This window comes from Ursus maritimus, unplaced genomic scaffold (genome assembly GCF_017311325.1).
Source record: "Ursus maritimus isolate PB19 unplaced genomic scaffold, ASM1731132v1 scaffold_19, whole genome shotgun sequence".
NCBI lineage: Eukaryota > Metazoa > Chordata > Mammalia > Carnivora > Ursidae > Ursus > Ursus maritimus.
Genome location: NW_024424341.1, coordinates 43861802 through 43887903, shown reverse-complemented (window position 1 = coordinate 43887903; position 26102 = coordinate 43861802). Strand labels below are relative to the sequence as shown.

The 26102-nt window shown below is 39.5% G+C and overlaps 1 protein-coding gene across 1 annotated transcript; it reads left to right on the top strand.

Annotated features, from left to right (window-relative positions):
* The first annotated feature begins 2276 nt into the window (after positions 1–2276).
* On the top strand, positions 2277–25439 carry ZFP82 (ZFP82 zinc finger protein). Its single transcript, XM_040632817.1, has 5 exons — positions 2277–2401; positions 8822–8906; positions 10223–10349; positions 11605–11697; positions 23278–25439. Exons 2-5 carry the CDS (start codon positions 8898–8900, stop codon positions 24633–24635), a joined length of 1587 nt encoding a protein of 528 aa, XP_040488751.1. The 5' UTR covers positions 2277–2401; positions 8822–8897; the 3' UTR covers positions 24636–25439.
* The last annotated feature ends 663 nt before the right edge of the window (positions 25440–26102 follow it).

Here is a 26102-nt window from a genome sequence, read left to right as displayed (position 1 = left end):
TAATTTTTATATTTATATTTATAAAGAAACCAACTGAGGGTTGCTGGAGGGGAGATGGGGGGTGAACTAAATGGGTGATGGGTATTAAGGAGGGCACTTATGATGAGCACTGGGTGTTATATGTAAGTGATGAATCATTAAATTCTACTCCTGAAACCAATACTACACTATATGTTAACTAACTTGAATCTAAATAAAAACTTGGAAGAAAAAAATTAAAAATAAAATAAAAAGTCAGTTGTTAACCTAACTGGTGTTCTCTTATACATCACAAATTGGTTTGCTCTTGCTGCTTTTGATATTTTTTCTTTGTGTTTAACTTTCAGTATTTTTATTTTGATATTTCTACCAGGTATATATTGATTGGTTGAAGAAAATGTCATCAAATGTTTGCAGGAAACCCTGTATTTCCTTTAGGAGCAATGGTTTGCTAACTTGGTGTTTGCAACAACTTTATAGAACTTAAGGACTGTGAATAATGAGAATTGATTGTATTATAGACTCTGCAGGCCATTCAGTCTGCATAAGTACTCAATTCTGCCCTTGTAGCTCAAAAGCAGCCATAGACAATGCATACATGAACATGGCTATGGTCCAGTAAAACTTTATTTATGGACGCTGAAATTTGAAATGCATGGTTTTCATACCTCACAAAATATTACTCTTATTTTGATTTTTTAAAACCACTTAAAAAGATAGATATTATTCTTTACTCACTGGCTATGCAACAGGTGGCAGGCCAGATTTGGCCTGCAGGCTGTAGTTTGCCAACCCCTGCTTTTGAATAACTACAATCTAAAATTTTATGTACTAGCTTTATTGTTAGTAATAATATTGGCATTACCACTTTAAACTACTTAATGGCCATTCTAGGCTACTGCAAATATATAAATGTGCTAATATTACTAGGAACCAGGATTTCTAGAGAAAAATTATTAGAGAAAAAAACAAAATATTAAAGGTAAGAATAAAACCTTGTAACATTAAATTTGAGTTAGTAATGTCAGCATGAACTGATACTTTGGGTCTTAAGCAAGTTTCTTGCCCTCCTTTAACAAAGAAGAGTGTTTGATCCAGAACCCAAGATATTTGGCTCCTTAGTCCTGGGTTGTCTGCTCTAGCCATACCGCTTCTCTTTTCTGTAAAGATCTATTTTCTTGGGCGCTTGCGTGGCTCAGTTAGTTAAGGCTTGCCTTCAGCTCAGGTCATGATCTCAAGTTCCTCAGATCCAGTCCCACATCAGGCTCCCTGCTCAGGAAGGAGTCTGCTTCTCCCTTTCCCTCTGCCCACCCCCCTGCTCCTTCTCTCTCTCTCAAATAAATAAATAAAATCTTTTTTTTTTAAAAAAGTTTTTTCTTAGCCTAGGTCTTATTAAATCTTCCCAACAAAGTCCCCTTAACACTAAAAGGAACAGCGTACTCTACTAATCTGGAGAAGCAGCATATAAATTACTCCTTGACAGGAATTTCCTTTGAAATCTTATTTTAAAAGTTATGCTTATTTACATTCTTCTCCATAATAAACTTGTGATTAAATGTAAATACCTAATTCTCCAGAAAAATCAGGGTGGTGTTTTTTGGGGTTTTTTTGGGTTTTTTTTCCCACCAAATCCTTCAGTAAAGGTGATGCTCCTTGAAGATGCAACATTCATCTCTCTATTTCAGGACTGAGGAGAGTGAGTATCCTGGTCACATCCAATCAACCTACCTCGTCACACACACCAGAAACACACACTCTCGCCACAAAAGCAGCGCAAACTGAGTGACTCCTATCCACGGTCTGTAGCGAAGGTCTAGGGGGAAAAAAAAACAACTATCAAAACCGCGCCACCTAAATGTTCAATTACAGACGCGTTCACAGAAACTGTCAAACCCATCATCTCACAGGCTACCACCACATTCTCGGTCCTACACAGTCTGACACACAATTCCAGTCAAAATCTCCTTCAGAAACCACATTCCTGTCCGCGAAGTAGCACCTCTCAAACACAAACCCGCCACACCCAATACAAAAATCGCACCCAGAACCACTCCAAAGACAGACACACAGAGCCATCCGAAGTAGGTCCTACGTAGAGTCACGTTAATGCACATCCCTCTTTAGTTCGCCCGTCGTTCGCCCGCGCGGCGCTCCTGACCTGCGGGGACTCCTCGGGACAAAGGGCTGGGAGCCCCGCCCCCGCTGAAGGCCGCCCAGACCTCCGCCCCGCTCAGCTAGCGGGCGGGTTAGATGCTTGGCTCCCTGGGGCTGGCCGCGCCGGCGCACTCTGTATCGACAGAGCAAGCTCCCAGCAGCCTCTGCGCGCGGCCCGTTAAGCCCCGGGGGCTGTGTATGGACTTGCAGGTTCCGTCCTATTCTCGCTAACGCGGAGCAACACCGTGAGGCAGGCGCGGCACCTCAGGTGAGCAGTCTTGGTTCGCAGCGTTGGTTCCGGCCATCCGTAGGAAAGGTGTTGCGGGCTGGGATTAGGAGAGGGAAGGGAAGCACTGCAGCACCGCAGAGCGTTGCGAACCGCTCACCTCAGGCCCGAGTGTGCGTGAGAACGGCGGTGGTGTAGTTATGTATCTGGGTGACTGTGGGCGTGACGGGGCCCGGGTGTGACATCAGGACTATGTGCAGTTTTGAGGTCGGGACTAATGGGTGATGGCGTTTGTGTGACTGCATTGGGTACGGAGCCTGGACTGTGTGACTCCGACCCTAGCGTCACGGCTGAATCTTCTGCCCTCCAGCCGCTCGCGCCCCCTCCGACCCTCCTCCCCCCAGTCGGATATCTGAGCGCCAGAGAAAAGACTCCCAGCAAAAAGCCTCAGATCCCATCTTGGGAAAGAATGTTAGAACTGAATGTGCCTCCCAGGCTGGCTCCTGGGAGTAACCCCACTGCACTACAGCGTCGGACGCGCGCGCAAACGCAGGCACTAGCACACACACAGCTCTCAGAGGTCCAACTGCAGGTTTCAGAACCACGGAGTTTCCTCCAAGAAACTGCTCTGAGGTCCGATTCCCGTCCCCCACATCCGTGACCCTGGCCTTTCTTTAATACTAGGAAGGGTCAGTAATATTCTCCCTCTTACTCGGTTTATGTGTGGGTGGTTGGTGGGGACAGATGGGGTCGTGGTGTGCCCTAATTTAGCCAGGCTGGGCTGGGCTCCAAGAAAGGCCTGTTGTCCTTAGATTCCCTTCTTCCTCAGTCTTGTCAAACTCTAAGGAAAGGGCTCTGAGAAGGAGGAATGAATTGCTCTTGCCCATTTTAAAAAGTCAAGGTCAAGGGAGTGGGTATTTCCTATTATAATGTGAAATGCATTTTTATTTTTTAGGACATAGGGAGATTTGCTTCCTTTTCCTTAAATGCTCTGTCCACTTAACACTTAGGTTGCCTATCAAGTGCTTATATGCACATATCCGTATGACAGATACTTCCCATTGCTTATATGAGTTTTTTGTTTGTTTTGTTTTTGTTTTAATGTGTAAATCTCTTAGAACAGGGCGCCTGGGTGGCTAGTCAGTTAGGCATCTGCCTTCGGCTGGGGTCGTGATTCCGGAGTCCTGGGGTCATGATTCCGGAGTCCTGGGATCGAGCCGCGGATCGGGCTCCCTGCTCATTGGGGAGCCTGCTTCTCCTGCTTCCTCTGCCTCCTGCTCTCCTTATTTGTGCGCTGTCAAATAAATAAAAATCTTTTAAAAAAAAATCTTAGAACAGCTCCTGATACTTGATAAGTACTTAATAAACATTAGCTATTTATTATGTAATCTGGGGCAATTCCCCATCCACCTTCAATAGATCAGGAAAAATGGAAATACCAAGCTAATTGTGATGGGCATTTCCGAGTTAAAAAAAAAAAAAGCTGGGGCGCCTGGGTAGCGCAGTCGTTAAAGCGTCTGCCTTCGGCTCAGGGCGTGATCCTGGCGTACCGGGATCGAGTCCCACATCAGGCTCCTCCGCTAGGAGCCTGCTTCTTCCTCTCCCACTCCCCCTGCTGTGTTCCCTCTCTCACCCCGCTGAGCAGGGAGCCAGATGCCAGCTCCATCCTGGGATCATGACCTGAGCTGAAGGCAGATGGTTAACCGACTGAGCCACCCAGGCGCCCCTACAACAGAAATTCTTACTCAGAGGTAATTTAAATCCATTTGGGGCTTTCAGAGAACCAGAAACCCCTTGAAATTGTATTTAAATTGTTGTAGATACTTGTTAATATGCCATTTTTCTGGGGAGGAAATCCATAATTTAATGAGATTATCAAACATGATCCTAAAAAGATTTAGATCCACTGGCCTAGAATCAAAGACTGTAATATCTGAGAATGTTCTTTGAGATAACAAAATTAGTGTCTAACAATGGGAAATTATTAAATAAGTCACACTCCATCTATGTGATGCAATTTTATGTCATTAAACATGTGAATCCTGAGAAGGAAAAAAAAGTAAATGATAAATTTTAAGCAAAGTCATATTTTTGAGCAAGATGACTCAGGAAAATTTTAATTTTGTATGAATCCCTTTTAGTAAACCAGGGATTTGTAAGACATTCTGCAAGAATTATATCTAATGTGAAACTTTAATTAGTTATGCAGTGGAGAAAGGCAGAGATAAAGCCTCTATTGTGTACCAAATCCTGTTCTGTCTGCTATGGTATATTCTTATTAAATTTAAGAATGCTGCTTACGTTGATTGTGTTCAGTCACAGAAGAAAGTGAAGGCAGCTGATTGTTTTGGTGAATAACTATTTTGATGTTTGTTTTTCCAAATCTTTTTTCTGTGCACTTGTGTACATTTGTTTCTTTTGTAAAATAGAATCACAAAGATTGATTATTTAAGGAGATAAAGACTCTCCAACACTTTGAAAAGAAATCCAGTACAGTCAGAAGATTTATTACATTGCTATCTGTACAGAGTAAAGAAGAGTACAATGTTCCCCTCTAATTTGAAAAACTTGTAAAAACTTTTAAAGACTAGGATTATGAAAACATTTACTAGGGTAACAAATTATCAAGTAAGATATCTTTTCAGAATCAGAGACTTTTTTTTTTTTTAAGTGATTCAAGGTTGCTCCTAAGTGGAGATTTATAATAACGGGGGGGAGAAAGTGGAAGTAACGATAAATATTCAGACATGTTACACAGAAGAACTTGATCAAATGTTTTTAATGTGTTCAGAATGATACCTTATTAGATCAAATTTCCTGAGTTTTATGATGCCAAATGTTGTCTCTTTGGAGCTGCTAGGAATGGGGAGCAAAAGGGGACTTGCTCTACTTTTGATTTTTTATGAATCTTTTTTGCTAATATTATTAAGAAGAAGTACATTCTCAAACTTAGTTCTAAAATTTAGTGATGTAAGAAACAGTGGTCCTGAAAATCTCAAAAAAGTTTACTATAAGAAGAGGGTGCCTGGGTGGTTCAGTTGGTTAAGCTCTGACTCTTGGTTTTGGCTCAGGTCATCATCTCAGTGTCATGAGATCCAGCCTCACACTGGGCTCATGCTCAGCACAGAGTCTACTTGAGATTCTTTTCTCTACTCTCTCCCATCCCCTCTGCTCCTCCCCCTGCTCTCATTCTCTCTCTTTCTAAAAGAAATAGGTAAATAAAATCTTTAAAAAAAAAAAAACTTTAGAAAGGGCATCCTAGTATTAAAAAATTATTAAAGATAATTTATCAAAGAATTAAAGTTTTTTATTCAAGATACTTTTTTAGTACATGGACTATGGGGCATGTAATGTTTTCATTTTATTCATTGCTTATAATAAGGTATTTTAAGTGCTTTATATGTATTATGTTACTTAACTTTCATAACAACTTTATAAAGTAGATACTGCTATTCTCCAGTTTATCTATAAGGAAACAGTGGCACTGAAAACTAACATGTCTGAAATCTCCTAGTTGATAACTGTCAAACCTTAGATTCATATCCTGGATCCTGACAACAAAGCCTGTGTTCTTCATACATGAGAGTCAGTCACCTCCCAACATTGTGGATATTCTTTTTAGTCTGCCTTCTGTACTTGGCAATTTATCATGGATATTTTCTTTCATGAATTAATATGAACTAGTACCGTCATTGTCAATAATTGTGCAATATGCTATCATATTGTGGAACCTAGTTTATTTAGCTGGTTGTCTTACTGTTAGGTACGCTGACTTTTGGTTATAAAATATTCTTTGATGAACTTCCTTGCATATATCTCTTTGTGTACTTTTATAAAAATTTTCTAAGGATAAATTCCTAGAAATCGAATTTCTAGGTTGAATTATCAGACATTTTATAAAGTATTCATAATATGCCTGATCCCATGCTAGTACTTGGGGAATATAGAGTGACTAAAATGACATGGTTGTGATTCTTAAGTTGCTTATTATCTATCAAGGTAGATAACCTTTAGAGAAATAAGACTAAGTATAATATCTGAAGAAGTCAGATAGCACATCTTGGGAGTTCCTGTGAAGAGACATTATCTAATTATAGCAAACACTGTCAGGCTGTGCCAAAAAATAACCAAATCTAGAGGATTTCTGTGTAGGTAAATGGATTTTATGTAATAAGTATTATGCCTTATGGTTTTTATTCTCATGATGTTGATGCAAAATGAGACCAACAGGACAAGAAGATTCAGCAGCTCTTTGGAGGGCATCATAGCTAAAATGACTGGTTCAGAAGCAACATAAATGTATCAGTCAAGAAGTTAAGAAAGACAGCAGCAGTGAAACAAAGCATTAGTTGGGGATGTTTAACCATTCTGTCTAGGCAAAACTCTGACATACATGAACAAACTTACAAATCATAGAGTTGGACAGATATTGGGAACTAGGAGAAAAAAATACAGCAGTTTTTTTCGTCCAAGCTTAAGAGATGACTGCTTTAGAAGTGAGTTTCTTTCACCTATTTGAAGAAAAGCTTCCTATTTACAAAGTTTTAAAAATATATTTCAAGAGTATATATTGGCACATAAAGTTATAAAGTAAATATAAGCAAAAAGAAGAAAATTAAGACCACGATGGGGAAATGAACAATCTTTGCAGATTTTTTTCTGTTGATGCCTCTTAGTTCCTATTTTTGTTGATATATATGAATACTTTACAAATGTATTCATAATGTTCATTTTATTTTTCTGAAGACTACATATCTTGAATATTTTGTATGTCCTTATATATTTTTAAAAGCTTAGCATTTAGTGATTACTAGGCGCATACAAAATATATATGTGTGTATATATATATGTGTATATATATACACATATAGGTCTTTTTGCCCTGCTGTAACAGTATCACAGGTCTCACAACTGTTATTACCTACATTCTCCATTCAGCAACATGTAGTAAACATATTTCCATCTTTCCAATTAAAGATCTATATGATCATTTTTTAAGTGACAAGCTTTTTCACTTGTACTTTATAATTTATTTAATCTGTTTCCTACTGCAGGATATTTAGGTTCTTTCCAGCTTTTTTTCCATTATGATTAATGTCTGTCAGCACACTCTTATATCTTGTGCGCATATTCAGAGTAGAATTAATCCCCACAGCAGAATTTCTGAGTCAGAAGATGTGCATGGTTCAAATGCTGTTTGGACATACTTTTAAATTTACACAGTCTGCAGGTTAGAATATTTGTTTCCTTACAAACTTGTTAATATGGGTATCAGTACTCTTAAAGCGAGATTTAATGTCTTTGGGGGTTTCATGTGTTATTTCTGCTTTTTTAATGAGTCATGCATGCTCATGGAACAAGAGATTCTGGGTAACAGAAACAAGAATTAGAGTTGATTGAGAGCTGACTTTGGTTAGAAAAATAAGGATTACAAATTTAGCTTTGCCACTTAACTGAATTTCTGCAAGTGGTTTTACTTCTTTTAGTGTGAATATTCTAATTATCTATCACATAGATAATTATTATACTACATAGCAATCCTGAAGATCCACTTAATGTATATAAAATACCCATCCTATGAGAGTCTTTGATAAATAGATATGTGTTGTCTACCTGTTGAAAGCATGTATCCACATCTTTTCAGCCTAGGTTATAAGAAAGAATGGCAGGCGCGCCTGGGTGGCTCAGTCGTTAAGCGTCTGCCTTCGGCTCAGGGCGTGATCCCGGAGTTCTGGGATCGAGCCCCGCATCAGGCTCCTCCGCTGGGAGCCTGCTTCTTCCTCTCCCACTCCCCCTGCCTGTGTTCCCTCTCTCACCGGCTGTCTCTCTCTCTGTCAAATAAATAAATAAAATCTAAAAAAAAAGAAAGGAAAGAAAGAAAGAAAGAAAGAAAGAAAGAAAGGCAAATAAGATATGCAGGAAAGCAGTGCGGTTGATTCAGACTGAAAAGAGTGATGAGCCCAGAAGATTCTGGAAGTTATTGTCCTGGCTGCAGGCTGGCAGGCCAGCAGGGCTGCCAGTGCAGCAGTTTGACAGTGGTTAGTGACTGCCAGGGTTGGTTCTAATGAATTTCTCTCTTTGTATCTGATGAATCCAAGCACGTCTATGAGGCTTTGAAAGATATTCTTGTTTAGATGATGTGGCCCTTTAGCAGTCCTGGAATTTATTTTTTATTTTCTAAGACTTTATTTTTTTAAGTAATCTGTGCATATAATGTGGGGCTCAAACTTAAAACCAGAGATCAAGAGTTGCACACTCTACTGACTGAGCCAGCCAGGAGCCCCTAGCCCTGGAATTTCTGAGGAGGGATGTGATTTGTCCAGACTCCCTCAAATCTCCTTCAGTGTGTGTGTGTGTGTGTGTGTTGGGAAGGTCAAGGGAGGGGAAAGAACATATGGACTCCAGCCATTTTGGGAGTTCTGAGGCCTGTCTGATCTCATGACCTCCTTTTCCTCTCCCTAGCTCTGGCCTCTGTGAACTCTGCTTCTCCAGACAACTATACCCAAGGAGGACTGACCAGTTCTTGAATTTCTAAACCATGGCCCATGTAAGTTACTGTTTCTTTCTCCTTCTGAAAATACTTTCATGTTAATGTCCTATGAACATTTTTTTTTATCCTGAAACTTCCTACCTGTCAGAGCCTAGGAATCTTCTCCAAGTCCTCCAAATCCAGTGAGGGATGATGCTATTGAGTACAACACCTATCCTATGAGTCCTCTTTCCCCCAGTCATTATTCATGTACTCATTGAAAAAAATTGTTCAGCATCTCCTATATGTGCTCAGTCTTCTGCTAAGAGCTGTAATGGCGAAGTGAAATCACTCGAGGGAGATGTTTGGCCATCTCTTGTGAGTTGATGAAAGAGGATGGGCCCATTTCGCTACTCATGGGGAAACTGGTTGTTTCTGGATTTGAGTTTTCCAAGTATGTAAGATAAGATTTGCTGTTGGTTCGCCTCAGCCTCAATATATGGTGAAATCTCATGTTTTTTAACACTTTTAGGACTGGGCAGAGATGTTGAGTCTTGCATGCAGAGAGATCAAGGATCTCTGGGAATCCCTAAGAGTTGTACACTAGGAACAGGGTTCCATTTGTAGTTGGACAGGATATGCTGCTCTAGAATGATAACTTTGTGATTCTGGGTCACCAGTATCAAGGATCTACGTCCATATCCTCTAAGTCAGGAACAAGACATGCATACAGTGAAGGATGGAAAATGATAACAAGTAGGAAGATCATGCAGATATATAAGTAGTTGTGGACTTTCAGAACTGAGGAGTACCTTAAATATTGTGTATAGACCAAAATGGAAGAATGATTAAGTCATATATATCCCTCACATAGACTATTATACAATTTTTTTAAAGTTCATTAAAGAATCTGTCATAAATGGAAAAATGCTTACAATATGATCTGATTCAATGATGAATTTGGAAGAACTCCTTTAACTGTATTCAGATCCTTTTCTAACAAATATTGTAAGAAAACTTTTTAAAAATCTGTTCTTTAAGGGGAAAGGGTGGAAGAACTCACATTTCTTAAGAATTTATGAGAAGACATATAACAGGCAGAGGCTTATCTACAATATTTTATTTAATTGGAAAACTGATTTTTTTCTTTCCCAGACATGTTTGGATGATCAAGATATGCCAGAGTATTCAAGAGGCTGCACCTGTAGCAACAGGATTCTTCAAGAGCACATAGGCATGCTGCTTCAGGCACACTCATTTCCTAACTCACTATCTTAAAGGCTTCTCATCTAAGCCTTTTTGTTTTCCATAGGGTCCATTTCCTGCAGTATCTCTTCCATCTTAAAAACAAATTTTCTTTAATTTCAAATGTATTATATGGTTTGTCATTGCAGGGATCAGTAATGTTCAATGATGTGTCCATAGTCTTCTCTCAGGAGGAGTGGGAATATCTGGACTTGGAACAGAGGGACTTGTACAGAGATGTAATGTTGGAGAATTACAGCAACTTGGTCTCACTGGGTAAGGTTATCTGCCTCTAGTAACTTAGACCTGTTTGCCGTAATATCTGCTTTTTTTTTTGGAAATTTCAGGAATATCTTTCAAGAAACAAATTTCTGCTCCCTGTTCTCAGTAAATGGTTTGAGCTTTCTTTCTTTGGAAGTGAATACCTTCAGTTAAGCATATTCATCTTCCTCATCCTTAGGTGGGCTTCAGGCCTTCCTTAATGATGAAAAAGGGCTGGATTTGAATATGGCCTTACTTGTGTCAAAGAAATCAGGTTTCACTTGGTGTGTGAACTCAGAATTGCTATAGGTGTTTTATTCGTTGGTATACATGTAAGGAAAATAGCTAGACCCTGGATATCGGTTTTTCGTCTATCAAAAGAACACATAATATTTGCAGTGATAAGTTGGATCAACAGGAATTATTTATAATTCAAGAGAACTCATTCCTTTTGTTAATAAACTTACTCACTTTTACCTGCTTTTATGATTGAAAGTTAAAAATCCAAAAACTTTGCACTTAACATTGTGTGAATATCCTAAGAAATAACAATAACTGCCTCTGGAAGCTTTTTGTTTTCCTCTCAGCAAAATAACAATGACAATAAATAATAGCTAAAATACATTCAACCCTTGAACAACATAGGGGTTAGGGACACAACCCCCTATGTAGTCAAAAAGCTGCATGTAACTTTTGACTCCCCCAAAACTTAACTACTAATAGCTTACTGATAACATAAACAGCTGATTAACACATATTTTGTATGTTATATGTATTATACTGTATTCCTACAATAAAGTGAGCTAGAAAAGAGAAAATGTAAAAAAAAATCCACATATATGTGTATCCATGCAGTTCGGTCTTGCATAGTTCAAGGGTCAACTTTATACATAGTGCTGAGTACATATTCTAGGCAATGTTTAGATATGGATATATGTTAATATAACTGTCACAACAATTGTGTATGATAGGTGCTATTACTCGTCTTACAATTGGGATGTGGCAGACACAGGATTTGAACTCAGGCAGTCTGTGCTCTCAACCACTGTTCCTCTCAAGAAGGATTACTTCTATGAATATAAATTAATCTATTTATTATGTAACCTTAATGTGAATATTTTTTAACCATCTTGCCCTTCTTTGTTCTAAAGGCTTTATCAATTACCATCTGACCTATAGTTAATTAAAAATTTAACCAAGACTGAATCAAAGTAATTTTGAATTTATTTTTTATTTCCATATTACCTTACATTTCTTTGCTTCTAACCAGGATGCTTCATTTCTAAGCCAGATGTGATTTCCTTATTGGAGCAAGGAAAAGAGCCCTGGAAAGTTGTGAGGAAAGGAAGGAGGCAATATCCAGGTGAGTGAGAGCCAATGGAGCAGGGGGAAGTCATCACAGAGGAAACCACCCAACTAGTTAGGGAAGAGGCACATTCTCCTGATATTGCTGAGAAAGTCCTCTTTAAAGGTCCAAGGCCTGGGGCACCTGGCTGGCTCAGCTGGTGAAGCGTGCAAATCTTGATCTTGGATTTGTAAGTTCAAGCCCCACATTGGATATAGAGATTATTTAAAAATAAAATCTTTGTTTTAAAGATTTGATTTATTTGAGAGAGAGAGAGAGAGTGTGTGTGCGCACAAGGGGGGTGAGGGGCAGAGGGAGAAAGAGACTCCCTGCTGAGCAGGGAGCTCGAAGAGGGGAGAGGATCAATCCCAGGACTCCCCGATCATGACCTTAACTGACTGAGCCACCCAGATGCCCTTAAAAAAAAATTAAAAATAAAGGTCCAAGGCCTAATGAGAAAAGGTCTAAGACCTGAGGAGCAAATAAAGGTCTTAGTTAGGGATACAAATAAAACTATTTCTTTATCCCATTTACCATTCTTGTTGTTATTTCAAATTTTCCTCCCCTTTGAAGGGGGCATGGGTGGAGAGGTGCTCTCTTTCCTTATCAACAACCATTCTATATATCTTTTTTGATTTAGCTGCTTTCTTTTGGATTTATAAATAGTACATAAATATATTGACTGACTGACTTATCTACCTATCTCTGATCTGGCCTATCAATATAGTGGTAAACAAAACCAATGAAGTCTCTGTCCCCATGGAATTTACCTTGTAATAAGAGACACATAGTAATTATAAAAAAAATAGAAAATATAATTTCAGGTAATTGAGTTCTATGAAGTAAAATAAGGGAAGAGAAAATGGTGTGGGATGAAAGGCTATTTTAGGTATGGTCTGAAAAACCTTTTTTTGGGAAATAAAAGACTATAAAGAAAAATATGCTTGACATTGTATAATACATGTTTTATCAGCAAAGTTTCATGTGAATTACTCTAGAAAATAGATCCTTAGATCACAGAATATCATTCTTTGCTTTTTTCCACGTGTGTATATATATATATATATATATATTTTTTTTTCATATCAGAAAGAAACATGACTGTAATAAACTATAGGGAGAATGATCCCTTGGTTTAGCTTCTACCTCTGTGCTATTTTCATCTCTCTTTGAACATCTTCCTAAAAAAAGATCCTAGGGGCACCTGGGTGGCTCAGTCAGTTACGCTTCTGACTCTTGATTCTCACTCAGGTCTGGATCTCAGGATTGTGAGTTTAAGCTCCACGCTGGGCTCCATGCTGAGCATAAAGCCTACTTAAAAAAATAATTCCTCAAAATTCTCTATATAGAGACATATGTTGTCATTTTGTATTTTGCTCTCTGTACATACAGGTCTGGCTGAGGAGACTCATTTTAGGCTAATAGTTCTTGTTTTCTAACAGGGCCATTTCAGTGCCCACACTGTCTATAATGTTATATCTTCTGACTCACTTTCTACCACAGGAAGGAAAAACACACTTTTTGTCCCAATCCTAACTTACTTTCTTTTTTACATTTAGGTAATTAAATGACATTTACTACTCTTTTTGGGAGGGGGGGGTTATGCCTACTTCTTTTTTTTTTTTTCTTTTTTAAAGATTTTTTATTATATTATGTTAGTCACCATACAGTACATCCCCGGTTTCCGATGTAAGGCTCGATGATTCATCAGTTGCGTATAACACCCAGTGCACCATGCAATACGTGCCCTCCTTACTACCCATCACTGGTCTATCCCATTCCCCCACCCCCCTCCCCTCTGAGGCCCTCAGTTTGTTTCTCATAGTCCATAGTCTCTCATGCTTCATTCCAGCTTCTGATTACCCCCCCTTTCTTTATCACTTTTTTCCCCTACTGATCATCCTAGTTCTTATGTTCCATAGATGAGAGAAATCATATGATAGTTATCTTTCTCTGCTTGACTTATTTCACTAAGCATTATCTCCTCCAGTGCCGTCCATTTGCAGCAAATGTTGAGAATTCATTCTTTCTGATAGCTGAGTAATATTCCATTGTATATATGGACCACAACTTCTTAATCCAGTCATCTGTTGAAGGGCATCTCGGCTCCTTCCACGATTTAGCTATTGTGGACATTGCTGCTATGAACATTGGGGTGCATATGGCCCTTCTCTTTACTACGTCTGTATCTTTGGGGTAAAAACCCAGTAGCGCAATGGCTGGATCATAGGGTAGCTCAATTTTTAACTTTTTAAGGGACCTCCACAGTGTTTTCCAGAGTGGCTGTACCAACTTGCATTCCCACCAACAATATAGGAGGGATCCCCTTTCTCCACATTCTCTCCAACAATTGTCTCTGGCCTTGTCTATTTTTGCCATTCTAACTGGCGTGAGGTGGTATCTCAGTGTGGTTTTGATTTGAATTTCCCTGATGGCTAATGATTTTGAACATTTTTTCATGTGTCTGTTAGCCATTTGTATGTCTTCATTGTAAAAGTGTCTGTTCATATCTTCTGCCCATTTTTTGATGTGTTTATTTGTTTCTCGTGTATTGAGTTTGAGAAGTTCTTTGTAGATCTTGGATACCAGTCCTTTATCTGTAGTGTCATTTGCAAATATTTTCTCCCATTCTGTGGGCTGCCTCTTAGTTTTTTTGACTGTTTCCTTGGCTGTGCAGAAGCTTTTTATCTTGATGAAGCCCCACAAGTTCATTTTATCTTTTGTTTCTCTTGCCTTTGGGGATGTGTCATGAAAAAGGTTGCTTTGGCCGATGTCGTAGAGGTTGCTGCCTATGTTCTCCTCTAGAATTTTGATGGATTCCTGTCTCATATCGAGGTCTTTCATCCATTCGGAGTTTATTTGTGTGTATGGTGTGAGAGAGTGGTCAAGTTTCATTCTTTTGCATGTAGCTATCCGATTTTCCCAGCACCATTTATTGAAGAGACTGTCTTTTTCCACCGGATGTTTTTTCCTGCTTTATCAAAGATTAGTTGCCCAAAGAGCCGAGGGTCCATTTCTGGGTTCTCTATTCTGTTCCACTGGTCTGTGTGTCTGTTTTTGTGCCAGTACCATGCTGTCTTTGTGATCACAGCTTTGTAGTACAGCTCGAAATCCAGCATTGTGATGCCCCCATCTTTGCTTTTCCTTTTCAACAGTTCCTTGGAGATTCGGGGCCTTTTCTGTTTCCATACAAATTTAAGGATTATTTGTTCCAGTTCTTTGAAAAACGTCCTCGGTATTTCGATCGGGATAGCATTTGAAAGTGTAGATTGCTCTGGGTAGCATGGACATTTTAACTATGTTGATTCTTCCGATCCATGAGCATGGAATATCTTTCCATCTTTTTGTGTCTTCCTCAATGTCTTTCAAGAGTGATTTATAGTTTCTAGAATATAGGTCCTTTACGTCTCTGGTTAAGTTAATTCCAAGGTAACGTATGGTTTTTGGTGCTATTGTAAATGGGATGGATTCCCTAATTTCTCTTTCTTTGGTCTTGTTATTCGTGTATAGAAATGCAACTGATTTCTGAGCATTGATTTTGTATCCCGCCACGTTACTGAATTGCTCTATAACTTCTAATAGTTTGGGAGTGGCTTCTTTTGGGTTTTCCATATAGAGTATCATGTCATCTGCGAAGAGAGAGACATTTTGACTTCTTCTTTGCCAATTTGGATACCTTTGATCCTTTTTTGTCGTCTGATTGCTGTTGCAAGGACTTCTAGTACTATGTTGAATAATAGTGGTGAGAGTGGGCATCCTTGTCGTGTTCCTGATCTTAAGGGAAAGGCTTCCAGCTTTTCCCCATTGAGAATAATATTTGCAGTAGGCTTTTCATAGATGGCTTTTATGAGATTGAGAAATGTACCCTCTATTCCTACACTCTGAAGGGTTTTAATCAGGAAAGGATGCTGTATTTTGTCAAATGCTTTTTCGGCATCGATTGAGAGGATCATATGGTTCCTGAGTCTTTTCTTGTTGATATGATGTATCACACTGATAGATTTGCGAATATTGAACCACGCTTGCATCCCAGGTATGAATCCCACTTGATCGTGATGGATAATCCTTTTAATGTACTGTTGGATTCTATTAGCAAGTATCTTGTTGAGGATTTTGGCGTCCATATTCATTAGGGAAATCGGTCTGTAATTCTCCTTTTTGAGGGGGTCTTTGCCTGGTTTGGGGATCAAGGTAATATTGGCCTCATAGAATGAGTTTGGTAGCTTTCCTTCTGTTTCTATTTTTTGAAATAGCTTTAGGAGAATAGGTATTATTTCTTCTTTGAATGTTTGGTAGAATTCCCCAGGAAAACCGTCCGGGCCTGGAGTTTTGTTATTTGGAAGGTTGTTTATCACTGACTCAATTTCTTCATAATTAATTGGCCTGTTTAAGGAATCAATTTCTTCCGGTTTCAATCTTGGTAGTTTATAGGTTTCCAGGAAGGATTCCATCTCTTCCAGATTGCTTAGTTTATTGGCATATAGCTGTTGATAAAAATTTCTAATAATCCTTCCAATTTCAATGGTGTTCGTCGTGACCTCTCCTTTTTCATTCATAATTTTAATAATCTGGGTCCTTTCTCTTTTCTTTTGGATAAGTCTTGCCAGTGGTCTGTCAATTTTATTGATTCTCTCAAAGAACCAGCTTCTAGTCCTGTTGATCTGCTCTACTGTACTTCTGGTTTCTGCTTGATTGATTTCAGCTCTAATTTTGGTCAACTGCTTCCTCGTGCGTGGATTAGGCCTGTCCCTCTGTTGCTGTTCCAGCTTCTTGAGGTGAGAATATAAAAACTGCATTTTAGATTTTTCTATTCTTTTGAGTGAGGCTTGGATGGCTATGTATTTCCCCCTTAGGACTGCCTTTGCAGTATCCCATAGGTTTTGGACTGTTGTATTTTCATTCTCATTGGTCTCCATAAATTGTTTAATTTGATTTTTGATTTCCTGGTTTATCGAGTCATTCCTGAGCAGGATGGTTCTTAGTCTCCAAGTGTTTGAGTTTCTTCCAAATTTTTCCTTGTGGTTGAGTTCCAATTTCAGAGCGTTGTGGTCTGAGAATATGCAGGGGATAATTTCAATCTTTTGGTATCGGTTGAGACCTGTTTTGTGTCCCAGAACATGGTCTATTCTTGAGAATGTTCCATGGGCATTAGAATAGAATGAGTATTCTTTGGTTCTGGGGTGTAGTGTTCTATATATATCTATGAGGTCCAACTCGTCGAGTATGGCATTCAAAGCCTTTGATTCTTTGCTTAGTTTTTGCCAGGGTGTTCTGTCTATTTCTGAGAGTGGAGTGTTGAGGTCCCCTACTATTAATGTATTTTTATTTATATGTCTCTTTATTCTGGTTAAGAGTTGGCTTGTGTATCTTGCTGCTCCCCTGTTGGGGGCATATATATTTATAATTGTCATATCCACTTGTTGAATACTTCCCTTAAGAATAATATAGTGCCCTTCTGCATCTCTAACTATAGTCTGTAGTTTAAAATCCAATTTATCTGATATGAGAATTGCTACCCCAGCTTTCTTTTGAGGTCCATTTGCGTGAAAGATGGTACTCCATCCCCTTACTCTCAGTCTGAATGCATCTTTGGGTTCGAAATGAGTCTCTTGTAGACAGCAAATGGATGGGTCATTTCTTTTTATCCAATCTGCAACCCTGTGGCGTTTTATGGGATGGTTCAAACCATTTACATTAAGACTGATTACTGAGAGATATGATTTTAATGTTGCCATGTTGCCAGTAAAGTCTTTGTTTGTATTGGCTGTGACTTTCTGTTCTGTATCACTCTTGGGGCCTTTTTACTTTTATAGAACCCCCCGTAATATCTCCTGTAGGGCTGGTTTCGTGGTTACAAAATTGGTTAGTGACTGGCGATTCTGAAATGTCTTTATTTCTCCATCAATTCTGAATGACAGCCTTGCTGGATAAAGGATCCTTGGCTGCATGTTTTTCTCTGAAAGAGCTTTAAATATGCTCCCCCAACCCTTTCTCTCATTCCAGGTCTGTGTAGACAGGTCTGACGTAATTCTGATGCCTTTGCCTTGGTACGTGAGAAATTTCTTTGCCCTGGCCGCTTTCAATACTGTATCCTTGGATCTAATATTTGCGAATTGCACTATGACGTGACGTGGCGTAGGTTTGTCGTGGTTGAGCTTGGGAGGGGTCCTCTCTGCCTCTTGGACACGAATGTTTGTTTCCCTCGCTAGATTAGGGAAGTTTTCAGCTACAATTTGTTCAAATATCTCTTCTAGACCTCTGTTTTTCTCCACCCCCTCGGGGATGCCGATGATTCTAACATTGGATCGTTTCATTGAGTCAGTAATCTCCTCTAACCTACATTCGTGGGTGTGGATTTTTTAAAGAGCAGCTTCTATCTTCATTTTTTCCTCTATTAACCCATCCTCCAATTCACTAACCCGTTCCTCTGCTTCTGTGACCCTGGCCGTCAGAGCCTCTAGTTTTGCCTGCATTTGGCTCATAGAATTTTTAATTTCTGTCAGATTCGCTCTCATTTCTGTCCTTAGGGATTCTATATTCTCAGTAACCTTTTCGTTAATACTTTTTTCAATTCTACTCATCATTTTGACCATTGTTACTCTGAATTCCATTTCTGATAATTTGGTTACATCGATATCCATTATTTCTGTGGCAGAGGCCACAGACTCACTGTCTTTTCTTTGCTGGGGCGGGGGGGGGCTTCTCCCTCTTGTCATTCTGATGAGGAGAGGTTGCGGGGTTGTCCAGAGCCCAAATTATTGACTGGGTCCCAGGCCATGCCACTTGTTTTATAGGGATCTTGGGGATGTGGGCTTCTTCTTTAAAGATTTTATTTATTTATATGTGGCAGAGAGGCAACCAGCGAAAGAGGGAACACAAGCAGGGGAGTGGGAAAGGAAGAAGCAGGCTCCCAGCGGAGAAGCCCAATGAGGGACTCCTTTCCTGAACGCCGGGATCACGACCTAAGCCGAAGATAGGCGCTCAATGACTGCGCCACCCAGGCGCCCCGGATTGTGGGCTTCTTGACTTTTCAGCCTGCCTTCTGTGTTCTGGGGGAGGGGCCTGCCGCGCCGATAGTCAGGCAACCCTGTTTGGGTAGAATCTCTGTGTCCTCTGCGAGGGGGGTGGGGATGGGCACGCTGTGAGCCGGTATTTCCAGGCTTTTGTTCTCTGGCGGCTTTCCCTGGCGGTTTGCTGTGCCTCTTCTGAGAGTCAGAGCAGCAGCAGCTGAATTTCAGCCTCTGTCACAGAACAGAGGGATTGAGGCCCGTTCTCCACTGGTGTTCTGGCCACTTTAACTCCCTTACTGTTGGTGCTGCTCAACCCTGCAGCGTCCCAGGATGTGCTCACCACACCCGGCATCCCAGCCCTCACTTCCAGGGCCGGCGTGTCTCTGCCCTTTTTTTTCTAATGCCGTCAGCTGCCAGCCGCCAGCAGCCCCTGTGCGCTCCCGGATCTCCGGGTCTCAGTCTATTTCCGGTGAGCACACCGGGATTCCGGAGTTCCGTGAGAAGCCTGGTGGCGCGCGCTCCCCGCTCAGGGTCTCAGTCTGCTGTTTGGCGGGTGCCGTCTGGGAGTCCGCCCGCTCCCCCCGTGCAGGTGGTACCGCTTCCCGGTGCCCGAATGCGGCGGCTCCCTCCCCCTTCCGTTTATCTTCCGATATCTGTGCGCGGTTTCACGGCTCCCCGCTTCGTACCTCAATACTCAGCGCTGGAGATGTTCATTTGTAGAGATCCACATGTATCTTCCTGCGTCTCAGGCTGATTCCGTGGTTGTTTAAGCTGGTCTGGTACCTATCCAGCTCCACTCGGGACCGGCTGAAAAAGGGGTCCCCTACTCCTCCGCCATCTTAACTCCTCCCCAACTTTTACCACTCTTAATGCTGAAAAAACAATGAAATGCAGAGGTTCCAAATGAATAAGATAATATCAGTTTAATCAGGAAATATTTAGCCAAAATGGCAACTGTTGACTCAAAGTTAGACATCTTAAACAAGATCATTTTTTTCTTTCATTTTCTTTCTTCCTTTGTTTCTTTCTTCCTTTAAGTAATTTTTAGTGAAGTATAACATGCATACAAATGAGGGAAGTCTTTTTGAGGAGGTGATATTTGAGGAGAGATATGAAGGCTCAAGCCATGTGATTCTCTAGGGCAAGAGCCCTCTGAGCCAATAGAAGAGACCTAAGGAGGAAGTTAGCTTTGCATGTTTGAGGAGTAAAAAGAAGGCTCAGGTCATGGTCTCAGGGTCTTGACATCAAGCCCGGCTTCCCATCCCGCTCAGCAGGGAATCTTCTTCTCTCCCTCTCCCTCTGCCCCTCTCCAGGCTCTCTCTCTCTCCCTAAAATAAATAAATAGGGGCGTCTGGGTGGCTCAGTCAGTTAAGCGTCTGCCTTCAGCTTGGGTTGTCTTGGGATCCTGGGATCAAGCCCTGCATCTGGCTCCCTGCTCAGCTGGGGGTCTGCTTTGCCCTCTCCCTTTGAGGCTCCTCCCCTGCCTGTGCTCTCTCTCTCTTGCTCTTTCTCAAATAAATAAATAAATAAATTCTTTAAAAAATCTTTTAAAAAATGTTGATTTATTTTAATAGATTTCTCCATATTGGATCACTCTAAAATTCTTTGAATAAACAACACTGGGTCTTTCAATGTGCTATTTTATTAGATGTTTCGAATTTTTATATCAGTTTTCAGAAAATTGGTATATAGTTTTCTTTTTATGAGTGATCTTTATTTAGTACAATATTACTCTATGAAAATAGTTTGGAGGTCCTCCTTTTTCTTAGTTCTCAGTCTAAATAGAATTTGGATGGCCTGTTCTTTAAAGCTTCTTTCCTAGGAGAAGGAGATGGTAAGCCTGACCACATTCTGTATTTCCTCTATGGAAATGAATGTTTAAACATTGTATCTCTTCTGTGGCCAGTTTTGGTAAATTATATTTTCCTAGAAAATTATTCATTTTAGCTATGTTTTAAAATTTTTTGGCAAAGTAATCTTTTTTTCAGCTGTCCTCTGTATTCATGGTTATTTTCACTTTGCCATTTCTTATTTGTGTGCTTTCTTGCTGTTTTCCTTATATTAACTAATGCTTTATCTGTTTTACTGATTTTTTTTAAAAGAATGTTTTTGTTTTATGTATTCTTTTTTTCTGTTTTCTGACTAATTCTGCATTTATATTGATTAATTTCTTCTGCTTTGCTTTAGTTTACTTTATTCTTTTTTTGATTTCTTTGGTTTTTAGTTAATTTTTTCTCTCGTGTTTATTGCTGTAAATATTTAAGTTTTTAAACTTTCTTCTGAGGACTATGCTTATATTTTGTAGATACTAATTTAACGTGGATTTTAAAATTATTATTACTTCTGTTTTCTAAAAAACAAAAATACTGCTTTGGAATTTATTTCCCTATTGATCTAAAAGTTATTTAATATACTCTTCTATAATTTCAAGTGGATTTACTTTTGGATTTTTAAAATTTTATTATTTCCAGCTTTATTAGAAGATGTCTATATTATTTCAACCTTTTTATACAGGCCATATAATAATTGAAAACATCCTCCTTTTTCTCTCTCAAACATAACTCATTCAGCACTTAAATGTTTCTCTGGCTATTTCTCCTACTGGTTTACCATCTTCTCTCTAAATCCAGCATGACCTTTGTTAGCAAATTCTTCACACTCAAGTGACTGCAAGACCCTTTGACCCTATTAGTGAGTTCCTTATATATCGCATCTTTTTTTTTGCTGAAAATTTCATAAGAACTTCAGTAAAGTATAAACATGTTTTGCTATATGGAAAATCACTGGCACACATTTCTAGGAAATATAGGAATGGCCTTGCCTCTTAAGGAATGGAAAAGAGACCTGAGCAAGATGAGGGAACAAAACCAGTTGAGCGGTATAAAATGGATGAGTAATAGAATTCTCTTAAAGAGAGATTAACGAATAGAACTCCTTAGTACTTTTATTGTGATGTGGAGACAAAGAAAAAGTAGCTCATAGTTATATGAAGATAGATAAGGGGTTTAAGCAATGACAGGATATATAAGAGTATATAACCACCATTTTCCATTTATATATTTAGCTGGACTAGCTTGGATGAATAAAGGGAATATTTAATCATTGTTGTAATATGTGAGAGATTCGAGACAGAAATATATTCAGAATAAGTATATAACCGTGGAAATTAAATGAGTGAAACTCATTTTGTGCTATGCATGTATTATTTTTCTTAAAAAGATTTTATTGAGAGAGAGAGAGAGCACAAGCAGGGGGAGGGGCAGAGGGAGAAGGAGAAGCAGACTCCTCACTGAGCAGGGAGCCCAACATGGGGCTCCATCCCAGGCAAGACCTAATCCAAAGGCAGATGCTTAACCCTTAACCCACTGAGCCACCCAGGCACCCCTGCATGTATTATTTAATGGAGAGTAAAGTAGAGATTGTTTCTGCCATTGAAGAGGTCTAGGGGTAAGGAAAGGAGAGCAACAATTGGAAACATTTATAAATATATAATTTCAACACACACATATGTTGATATGTAATACATATATAAGAACATAGGTTTAGATACTGACAGCAGAGTCAGCCTTAAAGGAAGTGACTTTTAACCTAAGACCTCAGGATGAGAAGTAGCCAGCAGTGCAAAGAACCCAAGCAGAAGATCTGAGGGGATAGAGCAGACTGAGATGATGTGTTATAGGTAAGCAAAGGCCTTTTAACCACAGCAAGTTTTAGTTTAGTCTAAGAATAAAGAGAAATTATTGGGAAAAAAAAGTTAAGTATGAATTCTTTTTTTTTTTTTTAAAGATTTTATTTATTTATTTGACAGAGATAGAGACAGCCAGCGAGAGAGGGAACACAAGCAGGGGAAGTGGGAGAGGAAGAAGCAGGCTCATAGCGGAGGAGCCTGATGTGGGGCTCGATCCCATAATGCCGGGATCACGCCCTGAGCCGAAGGCAGACGCTTAACCGCTGTGCCACCGAGGCGCCCCTTAAGTATGAATTCTTAACCTTTCATCTCCATCAGAATTGTGTGAAGAATATTAAATATGGGACTGGCCAGGACTGTAGAATCTGATCCATGTAGTTTAGGTGGTATTTAAACCTCAGTATTTAGGGGCACGTAGGTGGCTCAGTCAGTCAAGAGTCCAACTCTTGGTTTCAGTTCAGGTCATGATCTTGGAGTCATGGGATCAAGCCCCTGGTCAAGCTCTGTGCTCAGAGGGGAGTCTGCTTGGGATTCTCTCTCTCCCTCTTCCCCTGCTTGAGCGTGTGTGTGTGTGTGTGTGTGTGTGTGTGTGCGCTCTCTCTCACATAGATCTTTAAAAAATAAATAAACATCAATATTTATAACAATTTCCCTTTTATTCCACTCTGCATCTCAATTTGAGACCCAGTGCCTTAAAATATTTACTAATCACCAATCTCACTTTCTTAACATGAACTTTCATTTTTCCTGGTGTTACCTTATGTTTTTTTTTTTTTCAAATTGTATAACTGACTTTTAGAATTTCATTGAGTTTTACTTTAGTTGTCTTATTTCTACTGTAGAAATTTTACTTCTTTTATAAAAAGGAAACCATATATTTGCTCTCTTACTTTCTTTTAGACTTAGAGACCAGGTATGAGACCAAGAAGTTCTCTTTGGAAAATGACATTTATGAAATAAACTCACCCCAGTGGAAGATAATGGAAAGAATTAAAAAACATGGCCTTAAGGGCCTAATTTTAAAAAGTGATTGGGAGTCCAAAAGAAAATTTGAAGGACAGGAGGAATATTTCAGTCAAATAAAGACTGCATCTCAAAAAGTGTCCTCCTACCAAAAACGCACATCTGTAACTCCACATCAGAGAATTCATTTTGTGGAGAAACCCTATGAATGTAAAGAATGTGGGAAAACCTTTAGAGTACGCCAGCAGCTTACTTTCCATCACAGAATTCATACTGGTGAAAAACCTTATGAATGCAAGGAATGCGGCATGGCCTTTAGACAGACTGCACATCTTACTCGACATCAGAGACTTCATTCTGGTGAAAAGCTCTATGAATGTAAGGAATGTGGAGAATCTTTCATATGTGGCCCAGACCTCAGAGTACATCAGAAAATTCATATTGGTGAGAAGCCCTATGAATGTAAAGAATGTGGGAAGGCCTTCAGAGTACGCGGACAACTTACTCTCCATCAGAGGATTCATACTGGTGAGAAACCTTATGTATGTACAGAATGTGGAAAGGCCTTTAGACAGTATGCACATCTTACTCGACATCAGAAGCTTAATATTGCCGACAAACTCTATGAATGTAAAGAATGTGGGAAGGCCTTTTTGTGTGGCTCTGGCCTTAGAGTACATCACAAACTTCATACTGGTGAGAAACCCTATGAATGTAAGGAATGTGGGAAGGCATTTAGAGTAAGACAACAACTAACACTCCATCAGAGAATTCATACTGGTGAGAAACCCTATGAATGTAAGGAATGTGGGAAGACCTTTAGTCGTGGCTATCATCTTATTCTTCATCACAGAATTCACACTGGTGAGAAACCTTACGAATGTAAGGAATGTTGGAAGGCCTTTAGTCGTTATTCACAACTTATTTCACACCAAAGTATCCATATTGGCGTTAAACCCTATGACTGCAAGGAATGCGGGAAGGCCTTTAGGTTACTCTCACAACTTACACAACATCAGAGTATTCATATTGGTGAGAAGCCCTATAAATGTAAGGAATGTGGGAAGGCCTTTAGATTGCGCCAAAAACTTACTCTACATCAGAGTATTCATACTGGTGAAAAACCTTTTGAATGTAAGGAATGTAGGAAGGCTTTTAGGCTTAATTCATCCCTTATTCAGCATCTGAGGATTCATTCTGGTGAGAAACCCTATGAATGTAAGGAATGTAAGAAGGCCTTTAGACAACATTCACACCTTACCCATCATCTGAAAATTCATAATGTGAAAATATAAGATAGTTTTTCAATCCTGTGTTGTAGAACACTCTATGAATGTAGTAATTAATCCCTTTTGCTTCCTTCATACAGGCAACTGACTTGGCATGAGAGGTTTTATATCATTAAAAGAATATGTTAATTTAATGTATTCCACCAGCACTTAAACCTGATAAACTTCACATTTATTCTAAAAATTAATTCTGTCAATGTAACATGTGGGAGACACTTATCATCTCTTTCCTGTCCCTTTCCTATTTGTATTATGTTGATAAGATGTTTAACTGCTCTGTGCTATTATTTTTTCATTTATAAAATGGTAATATAATACTGTGGCAGAATAAAGATTGCTGTAAATTCTTTGACATTTCTCCCCCACCGTCAAGAGCTGGAATCTACAACCCTTCCCCTTGAGGCTGGGCACACTGTGACTGCTTTGACTAGTAAAAGTACTGCTGTGTCAGTTTCTGGATCCAGGCTTTACTGGTAGATTTTACTTCATCTCTTGAAATGCTCTCTTAAGCTTAGGCCCTAAATTATGTTAAAATGTCTGGGCTGGTCTGCTGAAGAGACCACATGGAGAAGCCCTAAGACTACACAGAAAGGAAGAGCACCCTTTTTAGCCCAGTCTTCCAAACATGCCTACCAAGACACCAGACATTTGAGTAAAATAGTGTTGGATCCTTCAGACCAGCCAGCAACTGAATGCCAGACAGACTTCAGTTGATGCCATATAAAACAGACGAATCTACCAACTGAGCCTCTGCCCAAATTCCTGACCCATAAGATCATGAGATATAATAAAATGATTGTTTTAAGCCACTAAATTTGTTTTATTATTATTAATATTACTCCTTTGAAAATTCATATGAAAGACTATGGGTGCAACAAATACAGAAATGCCTTCCACCAACACTTACACTTATTGAACCTCAGGTAACTTACTCTTTAAAACAGTGGAAGTGAGAAATTCGTTTTCAATTTGTTCATTAAAAAAGTAGATATTCTGGGGCACCTGGGTGGCTCAGGCTCAGGTCATGATCCCAGGCTCCTGGGATTGAGCCCCATGCCAGGCTCCTTGCTTAGTGGGGAGTCTGTTCTCCCTCTCACTCTGCCTGCCACTCCCCCTGCTTGTGCTCTCTCTCTTTCTGTCAAATAAATAAATCTTAAAAAAAAAAAAAAAAAACAGATATTCTGCGGCACCTGGGTGGCTTAGTCTGTTAAGTGTCTGACTTCAGCTCAGTTTCATGATCCCAGAGACCTGGGATCGAGTTCCACATCGGGCTCCAGAGCAGGGAGCCTGCTTCTCCCTCTGCCTCTCTCCCTCTCTCATGAATAAATAAAATCTTAAAAAAAAAAAAAAAAAGCAGATATTCTAAATCTACATTATCTGGCCCAGGTCTAAATTTAATTTAAAATTAATAAAGAGTAATGTAAAAAGAAACTATTTGGAAATTAAAAATCACTTGTATAACTCCTGTGTTGA

Bases quoted from the DNA above. Each gene is read 5' to 3' on its own strand.
- ZFP82 (XM_040632817.1), top strand. The intron at 10,350-11,604 runs GTAAGGTTATCT...GCTTCTAACCAG, and splicing joins CAGCAACTTGGTCTCACTGG to GATGCTTCATTTCTAAGCCA. The intron at 11,698-23,277 runs GTGAGTGAGAGC...ACTTTCTTTTAG, and splicing joins AGGAAGGAGGCAATATCCAG to ACTTAGAGACCAGGTATGAG.